The 21,741-nt window shown below is 42.6% G+C and overlaps 1 protein-coding gene across 2 annotated transcripts in view; it reads right to left on the bottom strand.

Moving 5' to 3' along the window:
• Positions 1 to 20,990, bottom strand: part of LOC145352517 (regulation of nuclear pre-mRNA domain-containing protein 1A-like) — a 60,038-nt gene extending 39,048 nt beyond the window's left edge. For both annotated transcript variants that reach the window (XM_080202479.1, XM_080202488.1), the window contains exons 1-4: positions 20,723 to 20,990; positions 8,916 to 9,045; positions 209 to 315; positions 1 to 98 (exon numbers count right to left, since the gene is read on the bottom strand). In XM_080202479.1, coding sequence (XP_080058605.1) covers positions 1 to 98; positions 209 to 315; positions 8,916 to 9,045; positions 20,723 to 20,873 — 486 coding nt within the window. In that variant the 5' untranslated portion in view covers positions 20,874 to 20,990. The remainder of the gene's footprint in view (positions 99 to 208; positions 316 to 8,915; positions 9,046 to 20,722) is intronic.
• Positions 20,991 to 21,741: the final 751 nt, after the last annotated feature.

Genomic DNA, 21,741 nt, shown 5'->3' with positions numbered 1-21,741 from the left:
CTCTGGTGGTTCTTTAGGTGTACTGTTGGAAAGATAGTCATCGTCATCTTCCTCCTGTATTTGTTCAAAGGTACGTTTCTTGGTCTTCTTTTCTGTTGCTTATCGGGCAGCAAAAGACAAATTAAAGACAAATTTACTTTCTAAACTCAGTAGATGAAATAGAAATCATTGAGCCTTCCACTGCTGAGGTCAATGTATTTATACTTACAAACAATTTGCTTAAGCTGATCGATGAAGTTGTTTTCATAGACCATCCTCTCCTGCCAGATAGCTAACACTCTTTCCAAGTGCTTCTTGCAATTCTCATCTGATTCACTGTTGAGGAGGAAGACAACACCCAATTAGAGTCGATTTTATCTCCCAGTCTGTGCCCAATTCACCAACACATACTGTCGAGCAGTAACAAAGCTAGCCAGCGCCATCTATTCCACTGGGTTTGAGCAAATTAAGAAATCATATATTTGTACAAACATAACGAGTAAAGATGAAAAAGTGTCAAAATTCACAGGTGATACTAAGATGAGTGGTAGAGTAAAGTGTGCAGAGGACGCTGAAAATCTGCAAAGGGATACAGATAGTCTAAGAGTGTGGGTGAGGGTCTGGCAGATGGAGTGCAATGTTGGTAAAGTGAGGTCATCCATTTTGGTAGGAATAACAGCAAAATGGACTGTTATTTAAATGGTTAAAAATTGCAGTATGCTGCTGCGCAGACATCTGGCTATCCTTGTGCAAGAATCACAAGGAGTTGGTACGCAGGTGCAGCAGGTAATTAAGGCGGTTAATGGAATTTTGTCCTTCATTGCTAAAGGAATGGAGTTTAAAAACAGCGAGGTTATGTTGCAGCTGTATAGGATGCTGGTGAGGCCACACCTGGAGTACTGTGTACAGTTTTGATCTCCTTACTTGAGAAAGGATATACTGGCATTGGAGGGGGTGTGGAATTGATTCACTAGGTTGATTCCGGAGTTGAGGGGGTTGGCTTATGAGGACAGACTGAGTAGACTTGGGCTTTACTCATTGGAATTCTGAAGAATGAGGGGAGATCTTACAGAAACATATAAGATTATGAAGGGAACAGATAAGATAGAAACAGGGAAGTTGTTTCCATTGGCGGGTGAAACTAGAACTAGAGGGCATGGCCTCAAAATAAGGGAGAGCAGATTTAGGGTTGAGTTGAGGAACTTCTTTACACAAAGGACTGTGAATCTGCGGAATTCCCTGCTCAGTGAAGCAGTTGCAGCTACCTCATTGAATGTTTTTAACGATAGATAAATTTTTGAACAGTAAAGGAATTAAGGGTTATGGTGAGTGGGCAGGCAGGTGGAGCTGAGTCCGCGACAAAAAAAATCAGCCATGATCTTATTGAATGGTGGAGCAGGCTCGAAGGGCCAGATGGCCTACTCCTGCTCCTAGTTCTTATATAATCATTATCTTCACAGCTCTGCTTGCTTTGCTGCTCCCAAAAATTCAAAAGCATCGTTTTTTATCTCATCCTTTTAAGCATCTGCTTTACCTCAACGGCTTTCTCTCGAGACATCTCTTTTCAAGGTTGAAGGGTTCCATCTCATTTAATTGTTTATCATAGTTTCTCCCACTGACAGTCCTCAGTTACTCTCTTCTGCATAGCCTTGTGTTAATCATGCCATTAATCATGCCAATACATTGTCAGATATATTGACAATATCTGAAGATGAGCAGGAGGGCTCCCTCAGTACTGACCATATTTTTTTTTCTCCATTCTTTCATGGGATGTGGTATCACTGGCAAAGCCAACATTTGTTGCCCATCTTTAAGGGCCCTTGATTTGAGTGGCTTGCTAGACTATTTCAGAGCACAGTCAAGGATCAAGCACATTGCTGAGAGCGAGTCATACGTAGGCTAGGCCAGATAAGGATAAGATTTCCTTCCCTACAGGACATTAGTGAACCATTAGCGATTTTATGGTCACCATTACTGAGACTAGCTTTATATTCCCTCAACCATCAAAAACAGATTATCTGATTATTTCTCTCACTGAACTACTGGTGTGCAAAATGACTGCTATGTTTCTCTCCATTCCAGCACAAGTTCTTGAAATTAAATCCACAAATTGGATTATAGTTGCGCAGAATGCAGATTGTGTTTAAAATTCTGCAATCTTTTGCATATGCTATGCAGATATAAGAGGAAATCACACCAAATAAAGGTCAAGTTGAGCTGAAACTCCAGGTCAAACTGCCAGAGTATTACCACATCAAATGTCATTTTCATAGATTTTGTAGAATACCTACAGTGTAGGCTATTTGGCCCATCAAGTCTGTACCAACAACAATCCCATCCAGTCCCTATCCCCATAACCCTACAACTTCTGACACTAAGGGGCAATTTAGCATGGCCAATTAACCTAACCCGCACTTCTTTGGACTGTGGTTGGAAACTGGACCACCCAGAGGAAACCCACACAGAAATGGGGAGAACATACAAACTCCACACAGACAGTGACGCAAGCCAAGAATCGAAACCGGGTCCCTGGTGCTGTGCCCAGCAGTGCTTGCAACCATGCCACCCCAATTTTAGTACAACATTTTTTGAGAAATATGTATTGAGATAAGTTACATTTCACAAAGCTTTTGTACATGTCTTTTATAGACAAGGTAATTAATACTTTATAAAAATATTGCATACTTAATGGAGAGAGAGAATTTGAGGTAATTTTTAATATACAATCACATCTTACAACAGTACACCCCCATACATAATTTATCGACTCGTACACATCCCACTGCAAATTGCCTGCAGAAATAATGTAGGTCAAGTGGTTGAGCAGGTCACTTGGCCTCTATTGTTACAGTTGAGTATGGTGTGGAAAGGAGAAAAACAGTTGGTTGGGATTGGCTCCATTTCTTGCCAGTGGGTGGGTTCCCATATTAAGGGAGAACTTTGTGTTAAATGAGTAACCACGAACAGCGGCCCTAGAGCGTGTGTGTGCGCAATTAGGTTAGTCACTCTGGTCCAAGTTGCCCAATGGTGTTATACGTTTTACTTCATAATCAATAAGGTGGAATTGTGCGATTCTTTGAAATATGCTCCAAAATGAGGTGGTTGGGTTGATTATATCATTGTAAATATCACAGAGAAATTGTGTCCATTCCTTCGCTCCTGGATTTGTCTTAGAAACTGGCGCTACTGATTCCATGACTGCTGCTCACAGGAAATGGATCAGAACACGTCCTTGTCTGGTAGTTCAGTGCAATGGAGGGTGAACTCACTGACATGCTATCGGTGGAGCATATTGCACAAGTGTGCAATTTTAAAAAAATGTCAACGGAATGTTGTCACAGCCAAGGCCAGCATTTACTATCCACCCTAAATTACTTCGGGAAATAAAAGTGTGTGGGAGTGGGGGGTGTTGCTCCTATACAGAGTTAGGTAGGGTGTGCCAAGATTTTAACGGAGCCTTGATGACGGCAATTATACGTCCAGCCAGGATTATGCATGACCTGGGAGAGGAACTTGCAGGAGACTGTGTTCCCATGCACCTGCTGCCCTTGTTCTTCCAGACGGCAGCTGAAGGAGCCTCGGCGAGTTGTTGCATTCCATCTTATCAAGATGGTGCATATTGCTGTCACTGTCTGCCAGCGGTAGAGAAAGTGAATGTTTAGATAGAGGATGGAGTGCTGATCAAGAGGGCTTCTTTGTCCAAGATGTTGGACAACTACAGCATTGCTGAAGCTGCATTCGTTCAGGCAAGTGCAGAATATTTCATCTCACACAACTTGCGCTTTGTAGGTCATAGAAAGGTATTGGGTAGTTAGGAAATGAGTCAATATTTCAGAATTTCCAACCTTTACCTGCTCTTGTAGCCACAGTGCTATATTTTTAAGTTGCTGGTTAATGATAGTCATAGATGTTGTAATCAACAGTAATGCCATCGAATGTCAAGAGAACGATGAAGCTATGTTGGGCTTTCTGGAGATGATCAGTGCCTGCACAACTTGATGCAAATGGTGAATTGTTTGATTGTTAGATGTATGATACATTGAACACTAATGTTTCTTGCGAGCCATTACAGACAAAACACACTGTTCATCGAGTACATAGGGCAAAAGAAAAGGATAAGGTGAAAAGTAGAATGTTGCAATTATTGATAGGATGAAGAGAAAGAGCTTAATGTGATAGGACCATTCAAAAGTCTAATGGCAGCAGGAATGAAGCTTTGAGTGGGTTGGTACATGTTTTCAAATTAATGTTTCTTGCCATCTAACAGCCCAAGCCTGAATGATGTCCACAACTGGTTCAGTACCTAAGAAGGTGTCAATGGAACCGAATACAATGCAGTAATCGCTGAACATGCTCATTTTTGACTATATAATAAAAGGGAAGATCATTGAGCCTGGAACACTGCAAAGGAACTCCTCCAGTGATGCAATGAACGCTGGCCTAGCCAGTAAAGCCCACAGTCCTTGAATGAGTACAAAAAAAAGTCCTGTGGTTGAGATGATTGACTTCCATCAGTCACAACCATTTTCATTTGTGCTAGGTATGTCTCCAGCCAGTAAAGGTTTTCCTCCCAGATTCAGGTTGACTCGAATTTTACAAGAGTGCCTTGATACCACACTCAGTCAAATGCTGGCTTGATGTCAAGAACAGTTACTCTCACTTCACCTCAAATTCAGTCTATGTTTGGACCAATGCTGTAATGAGGTCTGGAGTCAAGTAGCCCAAGGTGATTCTAAATGAGCACAGGTGAATAGATTATTGGCAACTGCCACTTGAGAGCACAGTCAACACAACCTTTATAGTTACTCGTGGCTGTTTATAAAAATCAGGACAAATCACGTTGAGAGGTAGATGCCAGTGTTGTAGCTGTACTGGAACAACTGGCTACTGGAAAACGCCTTCAGCACTACAGCCAGGAAGTTGTCAGAAGCCACTGACTTTGCCCTCATCAAGTGCACTCAGCCACTTGCTGATAACACTTGGAATGAGGTAAATTGGCTGAAGACTGGCTTTTGAGAGAGTGTGGGGTCCTTAGATCATCAAAGTGGAACACCTATGACACAGTTCTGTCTGAAAATGATTGCAAGCAACTGAGCCTCGTCTCTTTGCTTCAATTATCCTAAAAGGAAGAAATTTGTGACTCAACACCGGTGAAAGCTTCTACCACATCAGAGTAGGCCCAAGTCAGCGGTTAAGGCTACTGCAGTAGGATACGAAATTGAGCAGCACTTGTATTGCTGGAATCATAGCAGTTGTAGTCTTTTTGGTCTGTATGGACATAACCCAGGAGGGAGTAATACTTCCAGTCGCAATGTGAAGATCTTCGCCAATATTTTGTAATCAAAACTGAAGAAACATGTTGGTCTACATGATGAGCAAGTTTTGTGGAACTCACCAAGAAAAGAATAAGAGGGAAAATTTGTGTTATCAGCCTTTGAGGGTTTCTCCGATAAGAGGTTTTATTGCCAGTTCGAGCTCACTGGCTGTATTTGGACCAATTTTCCTGAAAGAGTGGAACAGGGGAAGTTGGAAAGGAACTGCTCCGTTTTTTGAAACTTTGCTTGGCACTCAAGAGTTAGAGCAACATGTAATCCCAATAGGTTCTATGAGATTATCATCTACTCACTTGATTTATGCAATCGTCCAGTTATAAATTTACTGGCAATGGGTATATGCAAGATATTTCCCTGGCTTCTTACCCAGTGTGTGGCATTTGGAATAAGGAGGATTCCAACATCCAATAAGGAATAATTTAGCAGTCCTCTGACCCATATCAAGCTACTTCCATACTCCATTCAGTGCCTCCTGTACAGAGAATCTAAGTCCATTAAACTTTGTTCCAGGTTTTCCTGGGTCTGCAGCTCCATGTTTCCTGACAGACACAGTAAAAAGTCTCACAATACCAGGTTAAAGTCCAACAGGTTTATTTAGTAGCATGGGCTTTTGGAATGCTGCCCCTTCATCAGGTGAGTCAAGACAGAGGATGCTGGTTTTCCACAGTGCTGTGGGGAACACATGTAATTCTTAGTGCTCTGCAATGCATCAGATGAGTTTTGCCGAGAGGTACGAGAAGGACTCAAGTGCGATGCCACTGGTCGCAGGGAAGGGACGTTTGGGTTAGATGAACTGCTCTTTATCCTAGGCATGGCCAAGGATGACTAGTGGGCTTATATCACAGCACAAAATACGGAATATTTCAACTTGCTCCAAGAAACATTCCAACCCAGTGTATCTTTTGTCGTGTCTCAAGTGAAAGATAAATTCCTAATCTAGAGCAGTCCGGCAGATTTCCACTAGGCCCCAGTGCAGAAGCAAAATACTGCAGATTCTGGAAATCTGAAATAAAACCAGGAAATGCTGGAAATACTGAGGTCAGGAAGCATCTGTGGGGAGAGAAACATGATTTCAGGTTGATGACCTTACATTAGAAAAGACTGACATATATAACATGCTTTAAGCAAGCAGAGGAGGGGAAAGAATAAAAAAGGGAATGTCTGTGATAGGGTAGAAGGCAAGTCTGGTCAAATGACCAAAAGATAGTGGTGAAAGGCAAAAGGTGATGGCAAAGCATGGTTCCAGAGCTTTAAATTGGAAATGCAAAATCATAAGCTATCTGAAAAAAATAGTTAGAAGTTATGATCTAACATTGTTGAACTGAATTTTGAGTCCAAAAGGCTGTAAAAGGATGAGACGCTGTCCTTGAATTTACATTGTTACAATGCAGCTCAATCTAAGAAGTAAAAATGGAGTTGGAAAAATAAAATTACTGACCAGGGGAAGTTCAGATCATGCTTGCTGACTGAACAGAGGTGTCCTGCAAAGCAGTGATCCAATCTGCACTGAATCTCCCCTTATGTAGAAAGCCATCTACAAATGTACTGAATTGAAAATGCAAGTAAAGTGCTGCTTTACCTAGAAAGTGTTGCTTTACCTAGAAAGTGTTTGGATGGCAGGAAAGGGAAAGAAGTTGCATCTCCTGTGCTTGCATGGGAAGGAAAAAAGGTGTTGAATGCTTGAGAAATGGATGGAGATATGGGCAAATGGTCCCTTTAGAATGCTGAAACAGGAATAGTGATGATAATGACTGGGTGGCAATATCATGTTGAGGTGTTGTAAATGATCATGGAGGACGTCAATGTTGAAATTGAAGACTCCATACCGAGTGGGAAGGTGAAGGAGGGGCGGGAGCAGAAACGTGAGCCCTTTCAACCACGTTGGAGGGAAATCTTCAATCGAGGAGAAAAAGAACAGATATCCTAAACAGTTGTATGAGAGGTGATCAACTAAGCTGTTGTCATTTAATGCAATCAAAAGACTCTGGCTACTTGTCACGGATCCTGCGTCTTTTGGGATTTTGCCCTAACAATTTGACACCAATATATATTGCAAGGAAGAATGTTCACTCACCTGGTTTCCTGCTGTCACAGTATGGGTTGATGCCAGTCTTTTAAAATGTCAGGATTTTTTGTGTATGCTTTCTGGCGCTCCTTGTGGTCACTGACAGGGGAGGAGAAAAAGTGTGCTGCTTTTTGGTCTAGGGTCTACTTCAGAGGCTGATTGCTATTTATTTCAAATCTTTCTTAGGTGTGTTTTATACAGCATGTTACTAGGTCACTTTCTGTTCTGCGAGTGATAACCAATATTTTTGTTTCAATTAGTTTACCTTTCCTTCCTCAGCTTTCAGTGTGAATCACAACTTGTCCAAAGATGACAGCTTTGGAGCTTCCTCCCCCCTACAACCTACCAACAAGTCAGCTTTCTGGAGAGACTGTACAGTACTAAATGCAGTCAGACAATCAAGAGCTGCAAGGGCTAATGGAGCCAGTCAGATGGTAAAGGGCTGCCGGAGGCTGAGTTCAACATGACTAATTTTTAAAGCTTTTAAAAAATACATTCTATGGTGGCACAGTGGTTAGGACTGCTGCCTCACAGCCCCTGGGACCCGGATCCAATTGCCACTTTGTGTCACTGTGTGAAGTTTGCACACATTCTCCCCACATTTGCGTGGGTTTCCTCTGGCAGTCCAAAGATGTGATGGTTAGGTTGATTGGCCATGCTAAATTGTCCCAAAGTGTCAGGGGGATTAGCAGGGCAAATACATGGGGTTACAGGGACAGGTCCTGGGTGGGACTGTTGTCAGTTCAGGCTTCATGGGCCAAACGGTCTCCACCAGCACTGTAGGGATTCTATGACACCGGTACTACATTTCAGAAGTTCAGCAAAGCAGAATGCTTGCTGGCACAAAATGCCTTAATGACAACTAATTTTGCGCAAAATTTGAAGAAATTGAAAACTTCTGTAAACCAAGTGGAGGATGCTTAGTTATTATTGCCTTCAGAACAGATCGCAACAGTCAGTGTAAACCAAAAGATGTTTTACAATATTTGACACACCTTTGCTGAAATACAACTGCTCATTCTAGATAATTTAAGTTTGTTTAGTTTCCCCCTGCCAAATGAAACTCAAATTGTCTATATACAGGAAAGGGGAAAAAATACTTCTCTTCCAAAGATGTGCAGATTAGATTGGATACAGTAAATGTGGGGGTTACAGAAGGAGGGTGCCAGGATAAAATACTCTGTCAGAGTTGGTGCAAACTCCATGGGCTAAATGGCTTCTTCATCACTGCAGAGATTCTATGATATTTGGTTTCATCATCCATTGGTCACTCTGCAGTTCTAAGTATGTTTTCTACTGTCCAAAGGAAGCAAAGTAGATTCTGCAAATCTGATACATCACAGGCATCCTTCAAAAGGGACCGTACCAGACATTTTCTCAAAGAACACAACAGTTCCAGTATTTTTTCAAAAATCAGGTTTCAAAATCATTTCCATTAAAGTAAATTGACTAACATCAGCATTTACTTTCCTTGATGTGGTCGGATTATTAATGAAACACTGCCTCGCCACGGTTGCATTGACCAGAACAAAGGGTACCTTGAAACATGTGAAAACGCATCCACCAAAACCGGAGCAAAGTCCTTGGTAAATTCTGGTCCCTTTTTCTTACTGTTCTGGATCACATCATTTGCCAGATAAAGGAAGGTCAGTTTTCTACTTGGTTTAGCTGTGAACAGGAATTGGAAAAGAAAAGTCAAGAGTTTGTGATGCTATTTAATGGGTTTTCCAGTGAGAAACTAAAATGGAAAAAAGCAATGCACAAAGTGGAATAGTTATGATAAAAATATATTTATGCATACAGTGCTTTAATATTCCCACACTCCAGCTAAGCGACATACAGAGCAATGGAAAACCCTCAAAAAGCAATTTTATTTACATAGCACCTTTTATGACCTCAGGATATCCCAAAGCACTGCAAAGTCAGTTTAGTACTTTTAAAACGTAGTCATTATTGTAATCCTGGCAAATGCTGCAACCAATTCTCACATAGCAAGCTCCCAAAAACAGCAATTAAAATGATACCCATCTGTTTTAGTGGTTCGGACGGTAAGATAATTGTTGGCAAGGACACAAAACTCCTCAGCTTTTCTTTAAAATATGCCTTAGGACCTTCTACAGACCCTCAGCCAAACATCTCATTCAAAAGGCAGCACCTTTGCTCTGTGGAGCATTGAAATGTTTGTCCAATTTAAAGTATTCATGTATTAGCTACAGTGAGTTAAAGATTAATAGCTCTATTAAAATACTTATTTAACTGCTCATAAAAAATTATAGATGATATAATGGATAAAAGTGTCATCAGGATTCTGCTGGAAACTCATTTAAGTAGCAAGCTAAGTGAAGAATACCCCCCTTTGAAATTAGTCATAAAATATCCAAATCCCACAACAGATGTAACACTGCAAGGTCTGAAGCATACTTCCACTCAATCAGAAAGAAATCTATAATTACTCAAAATAAGTTCAGATATCACCATTTTCACCATACACTGGCTCCTATTCAAGCAACATGTTATCCTTGTTTTCCAATCACTCCACAGCCTGACTCTGTCCCTAACTCTGCAATCATTTCCAGCCCTCAGAACTCAACTCCTTCAATTCTGGCCTTGAATGTTCTGATTTCACTATTGGTCACTGCGCGTTCAGCTGTCACAGCCCTGAATATTCAAATTCCCTCCATTTAAGATGCCCTTCAAAACCTACCCTGATCCAGCTTGTCATCTGCTCATATCTCCTTATATGGCTCCATGTCAAATTTTGTTTGACGTCGCTTGTGCGAAGTACATTAGATCATCTTAGCTATACTAAGGGCACTATATAAATACAAGTTGTTGTTACAGTGCAACATTGTCCAATGCAAATTGCTGACTCATCATATATGTTAGTGTTTTGACATTATTCTAGCCTGATGCACTAATTTTAGAGCTCCTACAAATGAATTTAAAACTATATATGTAACATCTACCACCATTCAGCATGAAATGAGATAGTCCATTTATCTTTCAGGAAAGTGTGGCATTTAGGCATGAATATATTAGGCAAAGCGCTTGATTGAAGCCTTTTATTCAGCATTTTCAAGCAATACTTTGACTCGATCAGAGTGATTGCTTAAAATGTTGACACATCTGCTCTCCATTTACAACAATACTGGATGCTATGCATACTTCAGCTCTCCACCTCCATAGCTGGATGCAACTAACATGTCTGCTCTCCATCTACAACATGGCTGGATGCTCTGCACACGCCTGCTCTCCATTTACAACATGGCTGGATGCAGTTGGGCCTTGGCCATTTTGAACTATAGTGATCAGACCAGCCATCTTCATAAAAATGGCAATGTTAACGCAGATAAGAATTTGAATCAGTAACAGCAAATGTCTGATCATTCTGGCAGTCAAACGATTGTATTGTCACGTTCTGTTTGAAGCACGTGCAACTTAATATGCTACAGGTGTGCTGTTCATTATGTTAGTCACCAGCTATGTGGATAATTCGGGAGGCTGAGGCAGACATCGATAGGAGTTACAAGGAGATAGTCACTCCTAGAAATGAGTCTTGGGTAACTGCCAGGAAGAGGGGAAAGAAGCAATTGGGGGGGACAATCCCCTGGGGCTGTTCCCCTCCAAAATAGGTTTTCTGTCCTGGAGGCTACAGTTGAGGAGGAATCAACTGGAGATAGCCAAAGGGAGCAGGTCTCTGGAGGTGAGCCTGTTGTGAAGGCTCAGGTGGTTAGGGGATGTAAAAGATTGGGCCTAGTGATTGGGGACTCCACAGTTAGAGGGACGGATAGGAGAGTCAGAGGTAATGGTAGGGACTCAGGGCTGGTGTGTTGTCTCCCAGGGGCTGGGGTCTGGGATGTTTCAGAGAGGGTGTTCAGGACTCTTAAGGGAGAGGGAGATCAACCCCAAGTCATAGTTCATGTGGGGACGCATGACATAGGGAGGTTAAGGGAAGGGGATATTAAGCAGAAATTTATGGAGTTGGGGTGGAAGCTTAAGGCCACGTCGGACAGAGTGGTTATCTCGGGACTCTTGCCTGTGCCACGGGATAGTTTAGAGCGGAACAGAGAGAGGGAACGTTTGAACTCGTGGCTGAGGGGATGGTGCAGGAGGGAGGGGTTCAGGTTCTTAAGCAATTGGGGCTCATTCTGGGGAAGGTGGGACCTCTACAGGAGTGATGGTCTACACCGGAATCACAGGGGAACCAATATCTTGGGGGGAAAATTTGCAGAGGCTATGCAGGGGGGTTTAAACTGATTCAGAGGGGGGGTGGGATCCTGAGTAGCGGGGGTGAAAGTGAGGGGGGCATAGATGGGGACTGCAATACACGGCATCGTGGGGGTGAAGCGGAGCGGAGCAGGGTTTGAAATGCGTATACTTTAATGCGAGGAGTATTCGCAATAAAGTGGATGAACTTGCAGCGTGGATTAGTACCTGGGACTTTGATGTTATGGCCATCCAGAGACATGGATAGAGCAGGGTCAGGAATGGTTGCTGCAGGTTCCGGGGTTCAAATGCTTCAGTCGGAGTAGAGAAGGAGGTAGAAGGGGGGGGAGGGGTAGCATTATTAGTCAAGGATTGTATCACGGTGTCAGAGAGGAAGTTTGATGAGGACTTGTCTGTTGAGGTGGTATGGGCTGAGATGAGAAATAGGAGAGGAGAGGTCACCCTGTTGGGAGTCTTTTATAGACCTCCTAAAAGTTCTAGAGAGGTTGAGGAAAGGATTGCGGAGACGATCCTGGATAGGAGTGAAAGTAATAGGGTAATTGTTATGGGGGACTTTAACTTTACTAATATTAATTGGAATAGCTATAGCTCTAGCTCATTAGAGGGGTCAGTTTTTGTACAAAGCGTGCAGGAAGGTTTTTTGACTCAGTATGTTGATAGGCCAACTAGAGGTGAGGCTATATCGGATTTGGTGCTGGGAAATGAGCCAGACCAGGTGCTAGACTTGGAAGTTGGTGTGCATTTTGGTGATAGTGACCACAATTCGGTTACGTTCACCTGAGTGATGGAAAGGGATAGGCATGAACCTCGGGTCAGTAGTTTTAGCTGGGGGAAGGGTAATTATGAGGCTATTAGGAGAGAATTAGGAAGCATAGGTTGGACTAGGAGACTACAGGGTCTCGGAACGTCCGAAATGTGGAGTTTTTTCAAGGAGCAGCTACTGCGAGTCCTTGATATGTATGTCCCTGTCAGGAAAGGAGGAATTGGTCGAGCTAGGGAACCATGATTGACTAGGAAAGTTGATTCGCTGGTTAAAAAGAAAAAGGAGGCTAATGTCCGGATGTGACTTGAGGGCTCAGGTAGTGCACTAGAAAGCTTTAGATTGGCTAGGAGGGAGTTAAAGAGTGAGTTAAGAAGGGCTAAAAGAGGACATGAGAAGACTTTGGCTGATAGGATTCTCCTTAATCCTAAGGCGTTCTATAGATATGTTAAGAACAGAAGGTTGGTTAGGGCGAGATTAGGGCCAGTTAGAGACAGCAGTGGGAATTTATGTGTGGAACCGGAAGAGATTGGAGAGGCATTGAACCAATATTTCTCTTCGGTGTTCACGCAGGGGGACATAAATGTAGCTGTGGAGAACACTGGGTTACAGGGTTGTAAACTGGACAGTATTGCAGTTGATAAGGAGGATGTGCTAGATATTCTTGAGGGTTTGAAAATAGATAAGTCCCCTGGGCCGGACGGGATTTACCCTAGGATTCTCTGGGAGGCAAGAGAGGCGATTGCAGAGCCTCTGGCTCTGATCTTCAGGTCGTCGTTGGTCACAGGTATAGTGCCAGAAGATTGGAGGATAGCGAATGTTGTCCCATTGTTTAAGAAGGGGAACAGAGGCTTCCCTGGGAATTATAGACCGGTGAGTCTTACTTCTGTTGTGGGCAAGGTTTTAGAAAAAATTATTAGGGATAGGATTTATAGTTATTTGGAGAGTAATGAATTGATTGGAGATAGTCAGCATGGTTTTGTGGAGGGTAGATCGTGCCTTACTAACCTTATTGAGTTTTTTGAGAAAGTGACCAAAGAGGTGGATGGGGGTAAGGCAGTTGACGTGGTATATATGGACTTTAGTAAGGCGTTTGATAAGGTTCACCATGGAAGGCTTCTGCAGAAAATGCAGATGTATGGGATTGAGGGTGATTTAGGTAATTGGATCAGGAATTGGCTGGCGGATAGGAGACAGAGGATGGTGGTTGATGGTAAGTATTCGTCATGGAGTTCATTTATGAGTGGTGTGCCTCAGAGATCTGTTTTGGGACCACTGCTGTTTGTAATTTTTATAAATGATCTGGATGAGGGTATAGTTGGGTGGATTAGTAAATTTGCTGATGACACCAAAGTCGGAGGTGTGGTAGATAGTGAGGAAGGGTGTCTTAGTTTACAGAGAGACTTGGACAAGTTGCAGAGCTGGGCCGAGAGGTGGCGGATGGAGTTTAATGCGGAAAAGTGTGAGGTAATTCACTTTGGCAGGAATAACAGATGTATAGAGTACAGGGCTAACGGTAGGACTCTGAATAGTGTTGATGAACAGAGGGATCTAGGTGTATGTGTACATAGATCCCTGAAAGTTGGGAATCAAGTAGATAGGGTTGTTAGGAAGGCATACGGCGTCTTGGCGTTTATTGGTAGGGGGATTGAATTTAGGAGCCGCAGCGTCATATTGCAACTGTACAAAACTCTGGTGCAGCCGCACTTGGAGTATTGTGTGCAGTTCTGGTCCCCACATTATAGGAAGGATGTGGAGGCTTTGGAGACGGTGCAGAGGAGGTTTACCAGGATGTTGCCTGGTATGGAGGGGAGGTCCTATGAGGAGAGACTGAGGGATTTGAGGTTGTTTTCGTTAGAAAGAAGGCAGCTAAGAGGGGACCTTATTAAAACATATAAGATGATTAGAGGTTTAGATAGGGTGGACAGTGATACCCTTTTTCCTCGGATGGAGAAAGCTAGCATGAGGGGGCATAGCTTTAAATTCAGGGGTGGTAGTTATAGGACGGATGTCAGGGGTAGGTTCTTTACCCAGAGGGTGGTGAGGGATTGGAATGCCCTGCCTGCTGCAGTTGTAAATGCGCCTAGTTTGGGGGCGTTTAAGAGATCCGTGGATAGGTTTATGGATGGAAAGGGTTTGGTTTAGGTTAGAGGGTCATTGCTTTTTAATTGGTCGGCGCAAAATCGTGGGCCAAAGGGCCTGTTCTGCGCTGTAATGTTCTATGTTCTATGTGTGGCTTATTGAAAATTTAAATGGGTCCAATTGTATTTTTTTAAATTAGTAAATAAAGACAAATACAATAGACGTGGATGTTGGGTACGTTATCTCAATACTTGCCTGCCATATGCACGGATGCTTAAGCTTATTTGGGCTTTTGCCACTTAAGCCAGTATAATGATAAGATAGAAACAATGTGCAAGTGTTTTGATTGTGCTTTATATCCTTGGCCATTTCTTATTGGCAATCTGCTAAAGTGATGTATAACATGCAAGCACTAACAGCTTTGAGAGGGGCTTTCATCATGGTCATTCGATGAGTTGTAATTACCATTCAAGGCGAACCTGATCAACCTTATACAGTTTGAACAGAGCATATCAAGGCCAACAGCATCCGGGATTGTTGTAGATGGAGCGCCGACCTGTCAACATTTTAAACAATCACTCTGCTCAAGTCAAAGTAGTACTTGCAAATGGTGAACAAAAATCTCAAAGCTTCAGTCCAGTACTTTGCGTAGTATACCAAGACTCAATCCCAACCTTTGCTGAAAGTTGGTAGACTATCACCTTTGGATAAACTGCCACAAGAAAGTGGCACAGAAATACAACACATGGCAGTGAACTGTTAGTTTGCAGTCCAAGGAAAAGTATATGATTTCTGCTCCTGCTCCGCCACCCCACCCCCACAAAAACCCATCTCCCCTCCAGGGGTCAGTATTATGACCAAGACTTTGTTTGATATATATTACATTGCATGGGCATTTCCAAGTTTACCAAGAACACAAAACTTGGAAAGATAGCAAACTGCAAGATGATATAGACTGGGGAAATGGGCAGAGACACAGCAGCTAATAGTTTACGTAGAAACATGTTAAGTAACTTATTTTGGTTTGGTAGAATGCATGAACTAAGTGGTACAATTTTAGAGAGGGTGCAGGAACAGAAAAGCAATGGCATTCACACACACAAATCTTTGAAGGTGGCAGGCAAGATGAAGAAGCTGTTATGAAAGCAATCTGGACGCTGGGCATTATAAATGGAATAACAAAGTAACAAGTTAAGGAAGTAATGCTAAACCTCCATAAATCGCTGGTTAGGTGTCAGCTGGATTATTGAGTCCAAATCTAGGCACTACATTTTAGGAAACATGTCTAGTCCTTGGTAATGGAAGAAAGGAGATTTATTAGAACAGCATCAGAAATGAAAGATTTAGTTATGTGGAGAGGCAAGTGAAAGATAGCATTATTCTCTTTACAGCAAAGGTAGGGTTGAGCAGAGAAGGTTGCTCAAAGTTATGACTGTTTTGATCAGATGCAAAACTTTCGGCAGGCGATACGGTCGGCAAACAGAACAGCTTTAAAGTAACAAAACAATTGCATAAAACAGAGGATGCTGGAAACCGGAAATAAAAACAGAAAATTCTGGAAACAAATCAGTAGGTCAGACAGCATCTGTGGAGAGAGAAACAGAATTAATGTTTTAGATCAATGGTCTTGCATAAGAACTGGAAACAGTTAGAGATGTTAATAGGTTTAAATAAGTACATAGGCAAGCAGACTGGGTGGGGGAAATCAAATGGGAAAGTTGATGATAATGTGATAGACAAGAGAGATTTAGAAACAGAAAGGATGATGGTATAAAACAAAAAGCGATGATAATAGGACAATTAGTAAAGCAAAGGGACAGGTTCAATAGTGGATTAAATGGTCATATCAGAATTATCACCAACAGCTGCCATCTGAAAAGATAGAGGTGGAAGTAGATATGGAATTGTTGAAATTAAGGGTTATAAAAGCAAATGCAAAAGTAACTTTCAAAGGGAAATGGGGTCTCTACATGAAAAAGAAATGATAGGCTACAGTGAATTGGCAGGACACTCATTGTCTTTTGAAAGGTCTGCCCAATCTAGGCTGAACGGTCTTCATCTCTACTGGATGAGTCTGTAAAAATGCTAAACCTGCAACGATTGGGGTTTTCAATTGCAAAGTTTTAGAGGGAGATTTGTTCATTGGTTTGGGATGGAACGTGGTGGCAAATTAAAAATCTCCTTGTGCCAGCGTAAGTAATTCTTACCAACGAGCAAAACACAGGCTCAGTTCATACTTTTATAAAATAAACAACTCTCAGGAATGACAAGATATGTAGGGGAAAAAAATGTACAAGTTAAATAACCTTCAACGAGAAGGCCCGAAAACTTACAAGACAATTCTACAGATCTTGGAAGATTACAATTATTCCATGCAGAAACTCAAAGCTTGCGATCTCTCAATTCCATTTAATCTACGTTGATTAAGGTTACAGAAAAGGCTGCATTGAACAGGGAAATCCACAGTTAGAAGATGAATGGCAAGCTAATAGATTGTGTTGATTTAGGAATAAATGTTGGTCAGGATGAGGGAAACTTCCCTGTTTTTTGAACAAGATCTTTGTCATCTCCATTAATAGTCAGACAATCTTGGTTTATCAACTCACCCAAACATTGGCAACTCCAACAAAATAGCACCCTCCCAATGTCAGCTGGATCACATGCTGAAATTCTCATGGCAAGCTACAGCCAGTATCCTACTGACTCAGGCCAATGTGATACCATGGAGTCAAGGCTGTCAACTTGGGGACATAAGAAATAGGAGCAGGAGTAGGTCATTTAGCACCTCAAGCCTACTCTGCCGTTCAATTAGATCATGGCTAATGACGTACCCCACTAACACTGTCCCACACTATCTTCATACCCTTTGATATCTTGACAATCTAGAAATCTATCTAACCTATACAACGATTGAGCCGCCACAACCATCTGGGGTGGAGAATTGCAAAGATTCACCTGCCTCCAAGTGAAGAAATTCTTCCTCAGAAGTCTGAGATGGCCTGTCCCTTATTAATGAGAACATAAGAAATAGGAGCAGGAGTAGGCCATCTAGCCCTTCGAGCCTATCCCGCCATAAGATCATGGCTGATCTGAAGTGGATCAGTTCCACTTTCCCGCCTTCTCCCCATAACCCCTAATTCCCCTGTCTATCAGAAACCTATCTACCTGTAACTTAAATATATTCAGCGAAGTAGCCTCCACCACTTCACCGTCAGAGAATTCCAGAGATTCACCACCCTTTGAGTGAAGAAGTTCCTCCTCAACTTCAATCTAAACTGCCTGCCCACCCCCTTATCTTGAGGCTATGCCCTCTAGTCCTGCTATCCTTTCTAAGCGGGAAGAATGTCTCTACCTCCACCCTTGTTCTGAGACTGCACCCTTCAGTTCTAGACCACTCAACACCAGCCAGGGAAAATATCCTTCCTGTATCTGCTTATAGAATCCTCTAAGAATTTTGTATGTTTCAATGAGATCACCTGTCATTCTTCTAAAATCTAGAAAATGCAGGTCCAGCCACCAAAATCAGACCATCCCACAAATTTGCACTCCAAGGCAAGTTTATCCTTCCTTAAACAAGGAGACCAAAACTGCAAACACTCCAAGTTAGTCTCACCAAGGCTCTACATAATTGTACCAAGATATTGTTACTCCTGTACTCAAATCCACACGTAATAAAGGCCAACATACTATTTATCTTCCTAATTGCTTGCTAGTTTTCAGTGACTTGTGAACAAGGATACATAGGTTCCCTTCCCAATCTAGGGTTTAAAACATACTCTGCATTTTTGGCTACCGAAGTGGTTAACTTCACATTATACAAGGCATTTGGGATACTTATATTCTATGTCTTTGCTAATAAAGTCAAGAGCAGGGGGATTATGACAAAGTTGTATAAAACATTCGTTAGGCCACAGCTGGGATACTGTGTACGGTTCTGGTTGCCAAACAATAGGAAGGACATGATTGGACTAGGGTGTAAAGGTGAATCACCAGTACATTGCCAGGGCTGGAGCATTTCAGCTACATAGAGAGGCTGGGATTATTTTCCTTAAGAGCAGACAAGGCTGAGGGCGGCGGCGGCGGGAGGGGGGGGGGGGGGGGGGGCGCTGATTGAGGTGTACAAAATTGAGGGACATAGATAGGAAGAAACTTTTCCCCTTAGTAAAAAGGTGCATAGATTTATGGTGAGATTTGAGGAAATTTTTTTCACCCAGAGGGTGGTGAGAATCTGGAATTCATAGCCTGAAAGAGAAGTAGATACAGGAATCCTCACAACATTTAAAGAAGCAATTTAATGATCACTAAAAACAGCATAGCAGACAAGGCTACGGACCAAGTGTTAGAAAAATGGGACAATAGATAGAATAGAATAGAACTTTTATAACTCTATGCTATCTCCGTGTTCTTGTTTATTCATTTATCCTGTCCAGATCCATTTGAAGCCTTCTTTGTACTCTCCTCACAAGTCACATTCAGAGTTGATTTTCTGTCATCAGCAAACTTGGAAATATTATATTTGGTTCCCCCCATCCAAATCACTAATGTGAATTGTAAAAAGCTGGAGCCCTTACATTGGTTTGCATTCCAGTAGTCACTGCCAGCCAAACTAAGAATAGTGTTACCAACCCTCCAAAAATCAGTCTCCAGGACACTGTTGTGTGCAATACTGGAGAAAAATCACAGCATGATTTGAACATTTTTCTTAACCAGATTAAAAACAAAAAGATTTAAAATAGAAGGGTAAAAAGCTGCTCGGCTGACAGTCAAATATCAGCCAACTGAATAGTTTTTTTTTGACTTTGTTATTGGTGTAGGCAGTATGTCACAAGGATGGATGTGTTGGAGAACTAATGACTGAAGTGTGTGGTTTCATGTGACAAAGCCTCTAAGAATAAATTTAATCACAGTTGGCAACCCTCCCCAAGCAAGGATCATTTATTCCTACTTTGTTTTGTTTTTTTCCTGGTTACTTTGATAACATTTTTGAAAATTCGATCAAGAGACACGGGCTTTGTTGGCCCGGCCCGCATTCTTGCCTATCCCTAATTGTCACTGCGAAGATGATGGTGAGCTGCCTTCCTGAAGCACTGCAATCTCAACCTTTGAACCGAAAATACAATACCTCCCTCTGAATAACAATGACAGTTCTACTTTCTCTCAATCTACGAACCAAACAAGTGGCAGCATGGTTTGTGGCAGTCAGAGATCATGTCAGTCCTTTCATCCAGTTTGGAAAGAGAAGCTGCATCAGGGATCCCAAAGCACTTTACCTGGCTATCGGGCAATGCCCATCTAAATCACCGTAATAGCATCAAGCCTATGGGCTGCTCATTCAGTTTTGGTGTCAGAAGTGTGAAAGTAATGTTTTAAATAAACTTTTGTGGCATCTTTGCCTCAAGTGATTGGCCTAACTTGTAGAGCGAGTTCAGCTAATGCAAATTTCCAATCTAAAATTTACATTGGCACTAGGCAATTATTTGGTCGGAAAGATCACAAATTACATTGCCAGCAGAACCTTTGTGCACAAAGTGGGAGATGTCATTAAAGGTTTAGAATAGATCAGGGATTATTACAGGAACCTCAACTCATTAGCGTCAAATTAGATAGCAGGAATGGTGTACTGGCAATTCTTTCCAAAAGATGTCTTTTAACTGATAGTACACATGAGGATTATGTAAAATGATCAGGGAGCAATATTTGAAGAGTGAATTTAATTTAAAATCCAACAATACAGCTGATCTCCCTTTCTGAAAAAAACCCAAAAAGTACCTTGCATTAAGTTGATCTTTCTCTACACCCTAGCTATAACTGTAACACTACATTCTGCACTCTCATTTCCTTCTCTATGAACGGTATGCTGTCTGTATAGCTTGAAAGAAACAATACTTTGCGCTGCATAAAATGTGACAATAATAAATCAAAATGATTTACATTTCTGAACAAAATGAAAATGAGTGAGGCTTGGTAAGTCTGCAGTCACCACACAGAGGTGTGAAAATTTAAAACTAATGTACAAAAGGCATTCAGATAAAAGACTCGAAACATTGACTCTATTCTCGCTCCACAGATGCTGTCAGAACGGCTGAGATTTTCCAGCATTTTCTGTTTGTGTATAAAAGGCATTGCCTGAAACTCAGCACGCCGCTCCTGGGGATACACAAGAAGCTGAAGCCCTCTCTGGTGACCGGGGAACAGGGAGCTCCTGCGTGAAAGGTCTCTAGCTGTGAAGAGGCATCAGAGTGCCTGCTCAGTGTGGCTGCTGGGCCCCACGCTCACCTTTCTTCAGCTCCCGGTGCCACACCGTCACGATGGTCTTGGAGTGCTTGCGGTGGTGGATGAGCCACAGGGACAGGGTCTGCACGCTCTGCTGCGAGTTGCTCAGTTCCGCCAGTTTCTTTTCCAGAGCTGACTCAGAAAAGGCGGACATTCTTCTGTCAGGAGGGGTAGGGACTCTTTATTCACCTGCCCCCCCTCCCCACCCCCAACAAATAAACAGAGACACAGAGAGAGGGAAAGAAAGAAAACCGGCCAAGATGGCGGCGGCGGCGGCGGCCTGCGCCTGATGTCAGCGCGCTACCCTGGCCGGTCATTACGTCATCACGTTGGCAACCAGCCCGAACGCCAGGACGCTCATGATCGATCCTGACGCCATCGCGCCGCATAGTCTGCCATGACGTCATCACGCTCGCAGTCAACCCCGAACGTCAGGACACACGCAATCGATCCTGACGTTATCAGGCTCTTTGCTGTCACCGTGCTCTCGGGGCCCGCCTGCCCTTGAGCCCCTCGCTCCCCCCCGCCCTGACGTAATCGAACTCTCGGCCACTCCGACGTCAGCGTGTTGCGGTAGGCCATGACGTCATCGCTCTGTGGCCAGCCCCTGACGTCAGGAGTTGGCGACCAAGGTTGCCAACTATCCATGGCTAACCGGGAGTCACAGTAAGAAGTCTTACAACATCAGGTTAAAGTCCAAAAGGTTTATTTGGTAACCAAAGCTTCTAGCTTTTGGAATCTGAAGATCAATTACCAGGACACAGCTATGGAGAAAATGTGTCAGAAGATTAACTGAAGTATTTTTTCATTTCCTTACCCGCTTTCTCTTTACCATGAATGTGAAAATATTGACAGTGGGATGCAGAAACTCTTTGTTGGTTAGTTGAGCATTGTCGTAGGCTGTAGGATTGCTATGTTTGCTGGATGATGTCTGGAACCTGGGACAAGTCCCAGGAATACACCATCACAGTTGGCAATCCTCTGGCCAGCTGTTGATGAACACTTCAGCGGTCATGGGCATT

Source organism: Carcharhinus amblyrhynchos, chromosome 2, assembly GCF_965287045.1.
Source record: "Carcharhinus amblyrhynchos chromosome 2, sCarAmb.v2.hapA, whole genome shotgun sequence".
NCBI classification, from domain to species: domain Eukaryota; kingdom Metazoa; phylum Chordata; class Chondrichthyes; order Carcharhiniformes; family Carcharhinidae; genus Carcharhinus; species Carcharhinus amblyrhynchos.
This window is presented reverse-complemented; position numbering and strand designations above follow the sequence as displayed.